Below are 13,903 nucleotides of genomic sequence, written 5' to 3' on the forward strand. Positions count from 1 at the left end.
AACAAATATTTAAATACGTATTAACCGTCCATATACAAACGGGTTTTAGTGGCGAATGTGAGAGTGGGGCGCGGAAGTTATTTACAGTTATCAAGTTTTGTGAATTTTAAAAATGCCCCACGTAGGTAAATTACACCTTTTTGATACCCTTAGTTTTTGTTTCTTTAGTTTGACCCTAAAACGATATAAAATAGAAATATGCATATATTCAAGTGAGTTACACGTTTGTTACAACACATATATATAGATACGTTTCTTCGCTCTCTCTCTCTTTCACGATGGCCAGTTCCTATACCAACCGGCCCAAGCCGAAACTAAACCGCTTATACCAAGTGTAACCGTGTGGTTACAAAACGGATTAGGTTGAATTTCCGCCAGTGCGATAATTAAATCCGCAACGTTAGCTGAAATTCCCATCAATCTCATCACTATATCTCCTTGAATCTCGCTAACTTTCCCGCTGACTTCTTCTTTGGGTTCATAGTTGGTCCGGAGTCTTTTCAAGGATCTGAGTCTCTGCCTTATGAAAATGCAATCGATGATGATAAAGAAAACGTAACCAAAAGATTCACCAAACGCTGAGATGAAACTCATTTTCTTGGCGATCTTGGGGTCTAGTGTACCGATTCTTGATAGCCAAAGAAAATGATCGAAGAAGAAATAAACCATCTCTCCTGAATTGGCTAGGACCGCCAAGAAGCGGATCACAGGGGTTGCACCAGGGTTTCGTCTCAGGGCATTGAAACCCGTTAGAGACCTCCCGGTCCTGCTCACATGATTGGACCATAAATTAACAACAATTGCTATTGTTAAATATATAATATTTTTTGTATAACTAAGTGTAATGTAATATAAAGTGTATTATTAGTATATATATAATATGAATATCCTACTACAAGTGACGACTATTAAAATTTGCTAGATGAGATACGATGTTCATTAAGAAGTTAACTAAAGCAAACATTACTATATTTACGATTATGCCATTATGTAGATAAGGTGACTAGAGTTGGGTGTGGGGACCTGAAGGCTTTGCGGCTAAGACCGGACGCGACCTCCCATTTCTTGAACCTCTCGGCCGCGTCGGGTCTTGTAGCTTCAACGTGCCAGCACGCGAGCTTGGCCACGTATTGGAATGTTTTCACAAGCTTGTCTATTCCATCTCTCTTAGCCAAGAACACCACCAGCTTGTCCACCGTGTCCAAAGACATTTCTTACGGAGCAGGGAGGTGAGAGAGTGAGAGAGAGAGTGGGAGAAAAATAAAAGATGAATTTATCCAGATGACGATGAAGAAGAAGATTTGAGCCACAAGTGACGTTTGTTGCTCGAGTTATTCTTGTCTTTTGTTTGTTTTTAGGTTTGAGTTTAAGATGATTGCTTTGTGGTGGCTACTCTACTTGCTCTTTCTGTCTCATGTTTGATACAAAGCTAGCATTAAAAAAAATATGTGGAAGAAACTTTCACAATATTTTCTGGACTTTTATTTTATTTTACAAAACCTTATCTATCAATTATTTTAGGTTTGAAGATAATTCTCCTCTTTTACAAATTGGATTGAGCGTTGGAGAATGTGCATGTGACATGAGCACATCACTAGAAGATAGACAAGTGCGATTATTTATATAAACGGGCTTGATTTCCAGCTGGAGCTTGGGCTTTAGCTCAAACTGAAAACAAATGGCAAGATCTTGCTTGGACCTTGAAACGCTCTTTAATTGTGCGAATATAAATGTTATGCTTATGAATAAAACATAGATGTATCTAATGTAGAAGCCGGAAAACCGGACTGACAAAAACGATAAAATAAAAGCGATGTTAAGGAAATTAAACGAATGCAAAAAACGAATACAAGAACGATAAGAAATCGTATTCGTTAAGAGACATGGAGTCGAGATATGATCTCTTTCCTTAACTCAAAATATTCGTTCCGTTAGTGAGACGGGACTGTACGAATATAGAGTCCCGGATACAACCATGGCAGACGAATCACGCCTCACTCGTGATCGCCCTATCGAACTATAAACTCTACGAAACACTCTCGCAATATAAACTTACGCAGAGGGATTTTTGCTGTTGGATTTCGATTTAGAAAAAGTTAAAAAATGAAGGAAGAGGAGAGACGATATTTAAAGAGCCGGAGAAGACCCACTTACCGCAACAGCTGCTGCACGTGGGCGAGAATCTCGCGGAGATCGAGGGAAGTTGAGTTCCGAAACTTCTTCCTCAAGACTCTCTCTTATCTCGTTCTGATCCATTTCGAACAGATAAACTTCGTATTGTTCTTAAACGAACTACATGTCGTTTATACACAAATGTCATGCTGTTTTTTAGAAATAAAATGGCAAAGCGTTGAGCTTAACTTGGTCCAAAAAGAATAATTCTTATCGGGCCAAAGGCCCTCCACCCAAGCCCAAGCCCAAGCCAAAGCCCACACCCACACCCACGCCCACGCCGAGCCGAGCCGGCCGGCCGGACGGCGGCGGCGGCGCACGCGTGGGAGGCGAAACTATCCTCTCATGTGCGCCATTTGAACAAGAGTTAGAGTGAGTACATATATATACTCCTCATCTCTTCCAATTCTCCCCGATGTGGGACTTTCTCTACTTCCTTCATTAATCATCATGCCTCAAAGGCTTATTAGATGATTGGCCCAATGGCCCATTTCGTTTTCACATATAACCAATAGAATATTGGTCCAACAATCCCCCACATGAATAGAAATGACTCTAAACATATGTAGACTAAATGCAGACTCGATAGACTCTAAAAAACTATACTTATTCTAATCCTGACTAGACTAGACAGACTTATCGAAAGTGTTTGCGAAAAATTCACTGTGTTTGAGTTGGTGGCGTTTTTAAGCCTTGAACCACTCATAGTTAATATATGTCGGGTTTACTTTACCAGAAGGTGAACATGATGTCTTGAACCAACCGGTGTTTTATGTAAACCGAGACAACAGGCATAACGCAGCTTCATTTTCTCGTAGAACTTAGTTCTCTATTGTGTTCATTGTGGCCCTGAACTATTCCTGGTTTTCATTAGTGAACTTAGAGAATATAGTCTTGCATTCATTCTCCTAGAAACGGCCACATTTCACACTCATTAGGTGATTGACCATGAGAAGTATTAATTAATACTCCGCTCAGAAGCTATGGAATCATTAAAAGCTTATGCTTATCCTTTACACATTCGTTAGCACTTTTATCATCTTAGGAGCTGGGAAGAGACTTCTTTGTCTCAAGTGCTTTGATTAGATTCTGTTTGATTTTGTTTTCCCTTTGAACCTACGTCTTGGGATCTCCAGTCATGATAGATAGGGTTGCAGTCAAGCATCCTCATTCGTTATAGGCTTTAAACCCATTCCTTTTGATGATTTAGCAACTACATCTCGTGGCAAAACTTTAGTAAATGGATCCGCTAGGTTGTCAGCCGATTTGATGTAGTCTATTGTGATTACACCAGTTGAGATAAGTTGTCTAATGGTTTTATGTCGTCTTCTGATGTGACGAGATTTACCATTGTAGAGATTATTCTCAGCCCGAGCTATAGCTGATTGACTATCACAATGTATGCGTATAGCTGGCACAGGTTTCTCCCACATAGGAATATCTTCCAAAAAATTTCTAAGCCATTCAGCTTCTTCTGCTGCTTTGTCTAAGGCTATGAACTCAGATTCCATGGTTGATCTGGCTAACACTGTTTGTTTGGTAGATTTCCATGATATTGCTGCTCCTCCTAGTGTAAAGACATATCCACTCGTGGATTTTGAGTTTTTAGAATCTGATATCCAGTTAGCATCACTGTATCCTTCTAAAACTGCTGGTTCTTTACCATAGTGAAGCCCAAAATCTTTGGTGTAGCGCAAGTAATTGAGTACCCTCGTTATAGCTTTCCAGTGTGTATGACCTGGATTACTTGTATATCGACTAAGTACGTTTACTGCATGCGCTAGATCTGGTCTAGTACAATTTGTCAAGTACATGAGACTTCCGATCACACGTGCATACTCGTTTTGTGAAACCGCTTCACCTGAATTCTTAGTCAAGTGCATTTGGGGATCTAATGGAGTTTTTGCCGTACTATTAGAGTAATTTTTAAATCTCTCCAATATTGTTTGAGCATAATGAGATTGGGTTAAGATAATTCCGTTTGAATTTCTTGTGATTTTAACCCCGAGAATTACATCTACTAATCCCAAGTCTTTCATCTCAAATGTCCCTTTGAGCATGTTCTTTGTTTGATTGATAATGTCTTTATTGCTTCCAATAATGAGCATATCATCTACATATAGACATAGCAAAACATACGCATTTTTGGTAGTTTTGTAGTATATGCATTTGTCACATTCATTTATTTTGAAACCATTTGATATCATTGTATTGTCAAATTTTTCGTGCCATTGTTTAGGAGCTTGTTTAAGTCCATAAAGTGACTTTACAAGTCGACATACTTTTTCTTTTTGTCCGGGAATGACAAAACCTTCAGGTTGTTTCATGTAAATTTCCTCTTCTAAATCACCATTTAGAAAAGCAGTTTTTACATCCATTTGATGGATTTCTAGGTCTCTTAAGGCTGCGATTGCTATCATCAGTCTTATTGATGTTATTCTCGTCACTGGAGAATATGTATCAAAATAGTCAAGGCCTTCCTTTTGTCGGAATCCTTGAACTACAAGCCTAGACTTGTATTTTCCACCAGGTTTGCGTGTCATTATCCATTTATTCCCTAATGCTTTGCAGCCAGGTGGTAAATCCGTTATGTAATACGTATAATTTTGCATAATCGAATCTAATTCACTCCTGACAGCTTCGTTCTAAAATGGAGCTTCTGGTGAAGCCATGGCTTCTGCCAAAGTTTTTGGAGCATTTTCTACTAAAAATGCCATTAGGAAATCTTCTCCAAAAGATTTTTCCTTTCGAGCTCTTTTGCTTCTTCGAGGTTCATCTTTTTCTTCATTTTCTGAAATATCATTTATAGAAATCTCGACGTTTGTCTCAGTTTCTGAGTTCTTGTCATTGTCTCTTTCTTCTCGAGTTCGTTTTGAACCTTGTTTTTCCTTATATGGAAAAATATTTTCGAAGAAAGATGCATTTCTTGATTCCATGACTGTATTTTCATGAATATCTGATATTTCAGATTTATGTACCAGAAATCGATAAGCATTACTATTATGTGCATATCCGATGAAGATGCAATCCACTGTTTTAGGTCCAATAGTGACCTTCTTTGGTGGCGGTACCGCAACTTTTGCCAGGCACCCCCACACTTTGAGGTATTTATACGAAGGTAAATTACCTTTCCATAATTCATATGGAGTTTTGTCAGTTATTTTGTGTGGAATTTTGTTGAGGATATAATTAGTGGTAAGCAACGCTTCCCCCAACATGTTCTGGGGTAACCCAGATTCCTGCAATATAGCATTCATCATCTCTTTTAGAGTTCGATTTTTTCGTTCAGCAACTCCATTAGATTCTGGTGAGTAAGGAGCTGTAGTTTGATGGATTATTCCATGTTCTTTACAGAATTCATTGAACGGACCATCATACTCGCCTCCTCTGTCGCTTCTAACTACTTTAATAGTTGTTTTAAGCTGATTTTCAACCTCGAGTTTAAATTATTTAAATTTTTCTAAGGTTTCATCTTTGCTATGTAATAAATAAACATAACAATATTTTGTACAGTCATCTATGAAGGTCACAAAGTACTTTTTACCGCCTCTAGTTTGTAAGTATTTTAAATCACATAAATCTGTGTGAATTAAATCTGAAGGTTTATTAGTTCTTTCAACACGAGGTGATGGCGTTTTTGTGAGCTTAGCCTGTACGCATACTTCACATTTTTGTTTACTTGTTTTGCATTTAGGAATTAGATTTAAATTCATTAATCTTTGTATAGACTTGTAGTTTACATGGCCTAATCTTTCATGCCATATATTAAAAGACTCAACCAAATAAGCAACTGGCTCTTTCTTATTCATTGAAACTTTTGGAGCTACAACTTTTGGAGTGACTGTCATTACATTCAACTTGACAAGTCCACCCTTAACATAACCCCTACCCAAATACATCCCATTCTTCCAAATCACGAGCTTATCCGCCTCAAAACTTGTGGCGAATCCATTCTTACTGAGCAAGGTTCCCGAGACCAGGTTCTTCCTCATGTCAGGCACATGCTTCACATTTGTCAGAGTGACCTCATGTCCAGATGTCATCTTCAAAATCACATTGCCGCGTCCTTCAATCTTGGAGACTGCAGTGTTTCCCATCTTGAGCTTCTCCTCAGTCTTGCTTTTCTGATAGGTGCTGAACATCGCCCTATCGGTGCAAATGTGGGTGGTTGCACCAGTGTCATACCACCATTCCTTGGGGTTGTTGCTTTCAACCATGTTGGCTTCAGTCACCACAGCAACGAGATCCTCCTCAGTGAGATTCGCCTGAGCCTTCTCATCCTTGATCTTCTTGCGACACTCAACTGTTTTGTGCCCCACTTTGTGGCAGTAGTGACATTTCCCCCTGAACTTCTCCACATTCGCATTCGCATTGATCTCGATGCCTTTGTTCTTGAAGTTTTTTCCAGAAGCCTTCAGGGCTGCAGCAGTTTTGGAAGGCTTGGCAGGAGAATGGGCGTGTGCCTTTCCTTTGCCTTTGTGCTCAGCCATGTTGACACTGTGCTCCTTAGCAGTGACCTTGTCAGCAATTCGGTTTCTGGATTCCATCTGAAGCCTCATGATGAGCTCCTCGAGCCCCATCTTCTTCTTCTTGTGCTTCAAGTAGTTCTTGAAATCCGCATAGCTTGGAGGAAGCTTTTCAATGAAGCTGAGAGTTGTGAATGTCTCGCAGATAGACATTCCTTCAGCAGCGATTTCATGGCAAATGAGCTGAAGCGCTTCCACCTGATCCATGATGGGTTTTGAATCCACCATTTTGAAGTCGTGGAATTTTGAAACCACATACTTCTGGCAGCCAGCGTCCTCACCTCTGTACTTCTTGTCCAGTGATCTCCATAGCTCTTTCGCCGTGGGGAACTCACAGTAGATACGGTACAATGGGTCAATGAGGCGACCCAAAATGTAGCCTTTGCAGATGAAGTCCGAATGCACCCATATGTCTACAGTTGCGAGACTGTGAACATCATCAATCCCGTAAGGCATAATGGGCTTATCCTCCTGGATGAACTTGTCTAGCTTCATCGTTGTCAGGAAGAACAACATCTTCTTCTGCCACGTCTTGAAGCCTTTGCCATCAAACTGGTTTGGCATCAGTCATTGAGTGAACACACTAGGGACAGCCGGAGGAGTTTGAACTGCCACCGGACCACTTGCGGTTCCTGAAATTGAACCCGTCTGATAAAGACCAGCACCGAATAGACTACAGCGAGTGGTTTCATCAGCAGCATTTCCTGCAGGGAGGATAGTGCTTGTTGTTGCTGCAGTGGTTGTCGCCGTGATGTTTCCAGCGGTTGTCACGCCAGTTGCATCAGTTGCTGCAGCGTTGAGTGGAGTCTGAATGACATCCGAGATGCCAATGGGGTTGTTGTTATCGTTTGTCATTTTTCTGTAGAGAAAACATGAAAAAACGGATTAGTACTCCATTCAACAAATAACATATTATTTTAAAGAAAATAATAGTCTAAAGTCGATGTTCATTTTTGGTGTTTGAACCAAATCATATCGATATAGTCTTGAGAAAAACGTTTTGCAAACTCGCTTAAAAGCGTTTGCAGAAACCATTTTTATAGACTTAGAATGTTTCACAAACTCGCTTAAGAAAGCGGTCTTGAAACGATTCATTTTATAGAACGTTTTGAATATGTATCAAAAACGTTTTGCAAAAATGCTAGAAAGCAATCTGCAAATCGTAATGAAATAAAACAGAAACGTTTCGCGGAAGTGCTATAAAGCAAATCGCAAAGACGTTTTCAGAATAACACAGAAACGTTTCGCGGATAAGCGTATAGCAAATCGCAAACATCGTTATCAGATAATAATAAAACGTTTCGCGGAAGTGCTAGAAAGCAAATCGCAAACACGGTTCCAAAACCCGTTTTTATAAATCATTTTTCAACCCGATTCGAGCTTTAGAAATAAAGCGATTTTGAGTTAAGATTGTAGAAGCCGGAAAACCGGACTGACAAAAACGATAAAATAAAAGCGATGTTAAGGAAATTAAACGAATGTAAAAAATGAATACAAGAACGATAAGAAATCGTATTCGCTAAGAGACATGGAGTCGAGATATGATCTCTTTCCTTAACTCAAAATATTTGCTCCGTTAGTCGAGATACAACCATGGCAGACGAATCACGCCTCACTCGTGATCGCCCTATCGAACTATAAACTCTACGAAACACTCTCGCAATATAGACTTACGCAGAGGGATTTTTGCTGTTGGATTTCGATTTAGAAAAAGTTAAGAAATGAAGGAAGAGGAGAGACGATATTTAAAGAGCCAGAGAAGACCCACTTCCCGCAACAGCTGCTGCATGTGGGCGAGAATCTCGCGAAGATCGAGGGAAGTTGAGTTCTGAAACTTCTTCCTCAAGACTCTCTCTTATCTCGTTCTGATCCATTTCGAACAGATAAACTTCGTGTTGTTCTTAAACGAACTACATGTCGTTTATACACAAATGTCATGCTGTTTTTTAAAAATATTATGGCAAAGCGTTGAGCTTAACTTGGTCCAAAAAGAATAATTTTTATCGGGTCAAAAACCCTCCATCCAAGCCCGAGCCGAGCCGGACGGACGGCGGCGGCGCGCGCATGGGGCGAACCTATCCTCTCATGTGCGCCATTTGAACAAGAGTGAGTACATATATATATACTCATCATCTCTTCCAGTTCTCCCCGATGTGGGACTTTCTCTACTTCCTTCATTAATCATCATGCCTCAAAGGCTTATTAGATGATTGGCCCAATGGCCCATTTCGTTTTCACATATAACCAATAGAATATTGGTCCAACATCTAATGCTTATAAGTTATAAGTTATAATCACTATGTTAACGCTTAATTGTTTACATGAACACGCACGTTCCAAATATCTATTCGCATGATCGCATCTGTAATTTGACGTCAAGGTATACTTTGATAATTACCATTATGGATTATTTGAAGAATGGCAGTATAGTAACCCAACTAACATAAGAGAACGAATCGATCTAGTGGTCAACTGACTAAAACTGAGCGAGACTAAGTGAATGGATCATGGATGGATAAAATGCAACACTGACCACATGCATAGCTTGCAATAATTCAACAGAGACGTTAAAAGGGACTTGTATAATTTCCACAGTCATAGTCTGCCTATAAATATTAATGGGGCTTGTCTAATTTCGACGATGTAGAAACTGTAGATTAAGTTCTTATCTATAGTTTTAACTTGATTAAATATATTATTTTTGCATTTGTGTTTCTTTGTAAAAGTATTATGTTTATATTAGGAAACAACCATCTTTCGTCGTTCACATAGATACGGAGTTACCGATTTGGGTGATAGAGTCAATATGAATTTGTGAATGTTTTGTTGTAAAAAAAAGTATTATGTTTATTTTAAAAACACTATTTCAGTATCTCTATCACAAATAAATAATTAAAACTATATATGCAATCATATATAGATGAGAAATACTTTCTAATAGCAATAAATGAAGTTTTTATTCAAAATTAAAAAAACTTCCAAAGTAAACGGTAAAAAATAAGTTTATACTTATACATTTGGGTTTAGTAATTAGAATTAAGGGTTTTAGTATTAAAGGGTTAGGTTTAGAGTTTAGAATGTATGATAATTTAGTGTTTTTAACTTTTTATTGATTATTAAATGCTATTTTAAGGATTTTTAATGTTGTTTTCGTGATGAAAACTAAAAAATGCTATTTATAAAATTTGTCTTATGTAGTTAAAATTACTATATATTCTAGAAACTATATGTTATAAAGGATTTGCTAAACATAATCTTTTAAATGACGTCAAAAAAAATCTTATATATTAAAACAGAAGTCACAACCTTAATTCATGTGTGATTTTTTTTTTAAAAAATAGACTTAATGTACATATTCCTAGAAAGTCATGTTATATTTAATATCTAATCTTATCATTTAAATTTTGGGCATATCATAAATTTTTATTGGGCTATCAATAATTGGATTTAAACAATAGATGATTCAGTGGATTTATAGATAGTATAAATTAAACAGATATAATTTAATGTTGTAATACTATACCTCTATATGCTAAATATTTAAATATTTTTCGATGTTAACTTTTAAAATTATAAAGATTTTTTTTTAAATAACCAAAATCATATTATCTAACAGTGATTAATCTTTACTACCTTAAACCAATGGAAAAAAATTTAAACTATATATTTTATTTTAAAAATTAAAAAAAAAACTACATGTTTAATTATTTAGTCAATAATATAAATCTATGAAGCAAAAATTTCAATTTTTTAAAAACTTTGTAAATTTGTGAAATGTTACAATATATTTGAATATGACAATAAAATAATATTTTACTAATATTTATATATATAGTTATGATTTTAATAATGAAATAATAATCTGAAAATATATATATAGAAGACCCAGTGCCGTCTTAAAAACTTTAATGACCTAAGGTGAAATATAAAATAAAGACCTTTTTATAAGTTTTTTCTCAAATTTTATTTATTCAATATTCATGAACTAAATAAAAAATTGTGGTATTCAAAGAAAAAAAATTAAAAATGAGTTTTTGTGTACAAATTAGATTTTGTTAATAGAAAAATTGAGAATGGTGTAAGTTAATTTTTTGTTCTTATTGTATTCAAATTATATTTAGTTAATCATACACTTTTTATTATAATTTCACCAACTAATTGATATTTAACAAACAAAAATAGATTTTTTTTAATTAGTAAAATAACATTAAAAAAAATTTGGACCTATGGACCCATGGTAATTGTCCATATTGTCATAGCTTAAAGCCGGCTCGGAGAAAAAGATACAAATACATATGAAAGTTTGAAACAATCTATTCAATGAAAAATATACAGTAAACTTATTATGTTTTAAAAAATAAATAAAAACAAAAACGCGCGAGTCGAGATCTAGTAATCTCTTAAATGATTATATCTCAGTTAACGATTATATCTCAGTTAGTGTTTACAACTCAACAAGATATATGTTTGCTTGTACTTTTTTGGTAATCATATATATCCTACTATATAAAAGGGACTAAATTGGAGCTTCCTAAACACTGCCACATGGGCAAAAATATTGAGAACCAATCAATCTGCCATGTCATTCTGGACTGGACTTAAAATTAAAAAAATTTAGTGAACTTTGCAGTCCATTTGACCCATCTCGCAGCCCAATCTCGAGCCTCTCTTGATAGTGATGTTGCACAATCCCGTGTTCTAAACACATAGCTCCTTCTCCACCTAACCCTAATCGCCGTCTCATCCCTTCATCGATTCTCTTCCTCTCCCCCAAGCGGCTTCCGGCGCCGTTCCCGTAGTCCTCTAACAGGAAGCTGACACCTTCACCGATGGACCACCAGACCGATGGTGCTCACCTGGGGATCTACCGCACCAGAGATCCAACCGAACCGCGAGAGAAATGTACCACTTTGACGACGACGGACAGCTTACTCCTCCGTCTTGATGATCAGGTACCGGGTGGGGGAGACGAGAGGAGCTCCGGCGAGGCTGCCGGAAGACGCAGCGCCTCGACCCACGGAGAACACGAAGCTTGAAGTTAGAGGCTTGAACGAAGATGCTTGTGGCTTTTATTTGTCTACCATCCTGCTGTTTTGTAATACAGGATTGGATTCTATCATCCTGATGTTGTGACTGTGATACATTTTACTGAAGCGATCAAAAGGAAAAAATGATTGAAGTATAACACTTTGCTTCCGGGTTTGTTGTCAAAACTGATGGGTGTGAGAGTGAGGCCAATGAGATGTTTGGTGAGATACAAAGGAAAGAGGAGAAATGGGTTTAGATTGATTATTTCAAATCTCATTACAGTTCTTATCCAATGTGGTTCACAGTGAAAACAGGGAATGATGCAACTAGGTTTGCCGTGAGTTCTCTCATTCACATGTTTTCAAAATGTGGGAGTTGTTTAAATTAGTTTGTAATGTCTTTAACAGGTCGTCTGTTGAGTTTGTTGCTGGTGTGAATTGAAATGGGACGAGCACACTATCGCGGCTGTACTATGCACATGGGATTAGCTGAGACTAATGTACGAAGAGTAGAAGACTATATAATTATAAGCGGCCACAAGTAGAATTTGGATTGAGTCTTAATAACCTCAAAATATATAATAGTCAACGTAAAATATGAAAGTTTATTTGTTTAATCATTTGAAAGCCTTTTTTGCAGTCTCGACAAGTGGAACAGAACGAAGATTGAAATGTGTAGTGGAGGCCAAGTAGGCACAGACCAAAGAAACATAGATCTTGAACCAGACCATTGACGCAAAGAAGGTGAGATACGTGCAGATGACCGTGAATACAATTACTGCCAAGCAGTTTATGAGGTGCTTCAGTGTGTTGAACTCTTTTTCTGTTCGTCCGTTAGGGAAATAGCCACTGGAGTAGAAGTCACTGAGAAGCTGGTCTTTGTGCTGGAACGCGTTCATTAACCAATCATTGATTTACTTTTCTTGATTTGGGATTTGGCTTTGGCTGATTCGACGGATGTGGATGTGAACTTCTGATGGTTCAATACCGTAGACATTGTCTAAGAAAGACTGTGTAATAATTTTTACGAATTCGAATGAATGGTTCCATTGACAAAAAAAAATGGTAGTCATAAATCATATAGCAGACAAACAGAAATAATGAAGAAAAACTATATGAAATTTAAACTATCAATTGATTCAAGTTTAAGCCTATAATTTTAGTTTTGATGTACTAATATTTCAAATAGTATAATATATGTTTTATATTATTATTTAACTGTTGTATTCTAATAATTTAAATTTCATTTTATATTTTCTATTTAGTAAAGAACCACTGTATATGTATATATAGATTATACATATTCAAATGCAAATAAAATAAAATAATATAGACATAATTGAAGTACAAAATTTATGGCAATAATCCGGGCGTAGCCCGGAAAAATCTCTAGTATATATATATATTAATTATATATGTATTGTTTTGCACAATCAGGTCATTTATCCTTTTAACCGCCAGTTAACCCCAGCTCTTTACAGCGGTGAAAGGCAGCACATCATACGTGTACCGTGTTCGAAAGTCCTGGATGCCTAGACTTTGGCATTTTGAAACAAACAAGAAGAGTTTTTTTTTTTTTTTGCCACTGGAAATTTTATTAATGGACTAGGCCCAACCGGGGCAAAGCCCAACACTGCCTAACACAGAAGAAAACAAAAGGACTAAACAGCAGTCCAACATAAACAGGAAAAGGCCTAACGGACAGGTCCAATAAAAACAACTTGTGGCCTTCAGCCCACAAGAAGGAAAACCGTCGAGGAAGCAAGCTGAGGCACGTCATCTTCCACGTGGACGATCGCCCGGCGATCAATGAACACTGGTCAAGACGAGGAGCCGCTTCCTTCCACCGGAACCAGAAAGCAGACGCGACGGAGCTCCGCCGCCGACGAAATCAAGCCACAGAAGAAACCAATCTTCGAAAGGCTCGAACCGACAAGTCGAATCTGGTGGATCAACGAATCGGGAAAGACATCAACCGCCTACAATCGATCTTACCACTTCGATTATCTTGCATGTGAAGAAGTGGCATCTTTGATGATGGAGATAAGCTTGAAGATGCAAAAACCATCAACTGGGAATCATCGGAGCTTCAGAACGAGAGGCAGTCGGACGAAGAAGAACAGATCCGAAGATCAAACGGTGCCGGCGAGAACGATACTGAAGAAGTCATCGCTTCCC

At 37.5% G+C, this 13,903-nt stretch overlaps 1 protein-coding gene and 1 long non-coding RNA gene across 2 annotated transcripts; one reads left to right on the forward strand and one right to left on the reverse strand.

Moving 5' to 3' along the window:
• Nucleotides 1-182: 182 nt before the first annotated feature.
• On the reverse strand, nt 183-1,540 carry LOC106451219 (peroxisomal membrane protein 11B). Its single transcript, XM_013893115.3, has 2 exons — nt 1,024-1,540; nt 183-766 (listed from the first exon to the last, which is right to left on the reverse strand). Exons 1-2 carry the CDS (start codon nt 1,209-1,211, stop codon nt 274-276), a joined length of 681 nt encoding a protein of 226 aa, XP_013748569.2. The 5' UTR covers nt 1,212-1,540; the 3' UTR covers nt 183-273.
• Nucleotides 1,541-11,180: 9,640 nt separating this feature from the next.
• On the forward strand, nt 11,181-12,778 carry LOC125610316. The gene is made up of 3 exons (XR_007340398.1): nt 11,181-12,225; nt 12,366-12,469; nt 12,564-12,778. It is a non-coding gene; the product is annotated as an uncharacterized LOC125610316 (long non-coding RNA).
• Nucleotides 12,779-13,903: the final 1,125 nt, after the last annotated feature.

The sequence above is a fragment of the Brassica napus genome, chromosome A6, assembly GCF_020379485.1.
Source record: "Brassica napus cultivar Da-Ae chromosome A6, Da-Ae, whole genome shotgun sequence".
Classification (NCBI taxonomy): Eukaryota; Viridiplantae; Streptophyta; class Magnoliopsida; order Brassicales; family Brassicaceae; genus Brassica; species Brassica napus.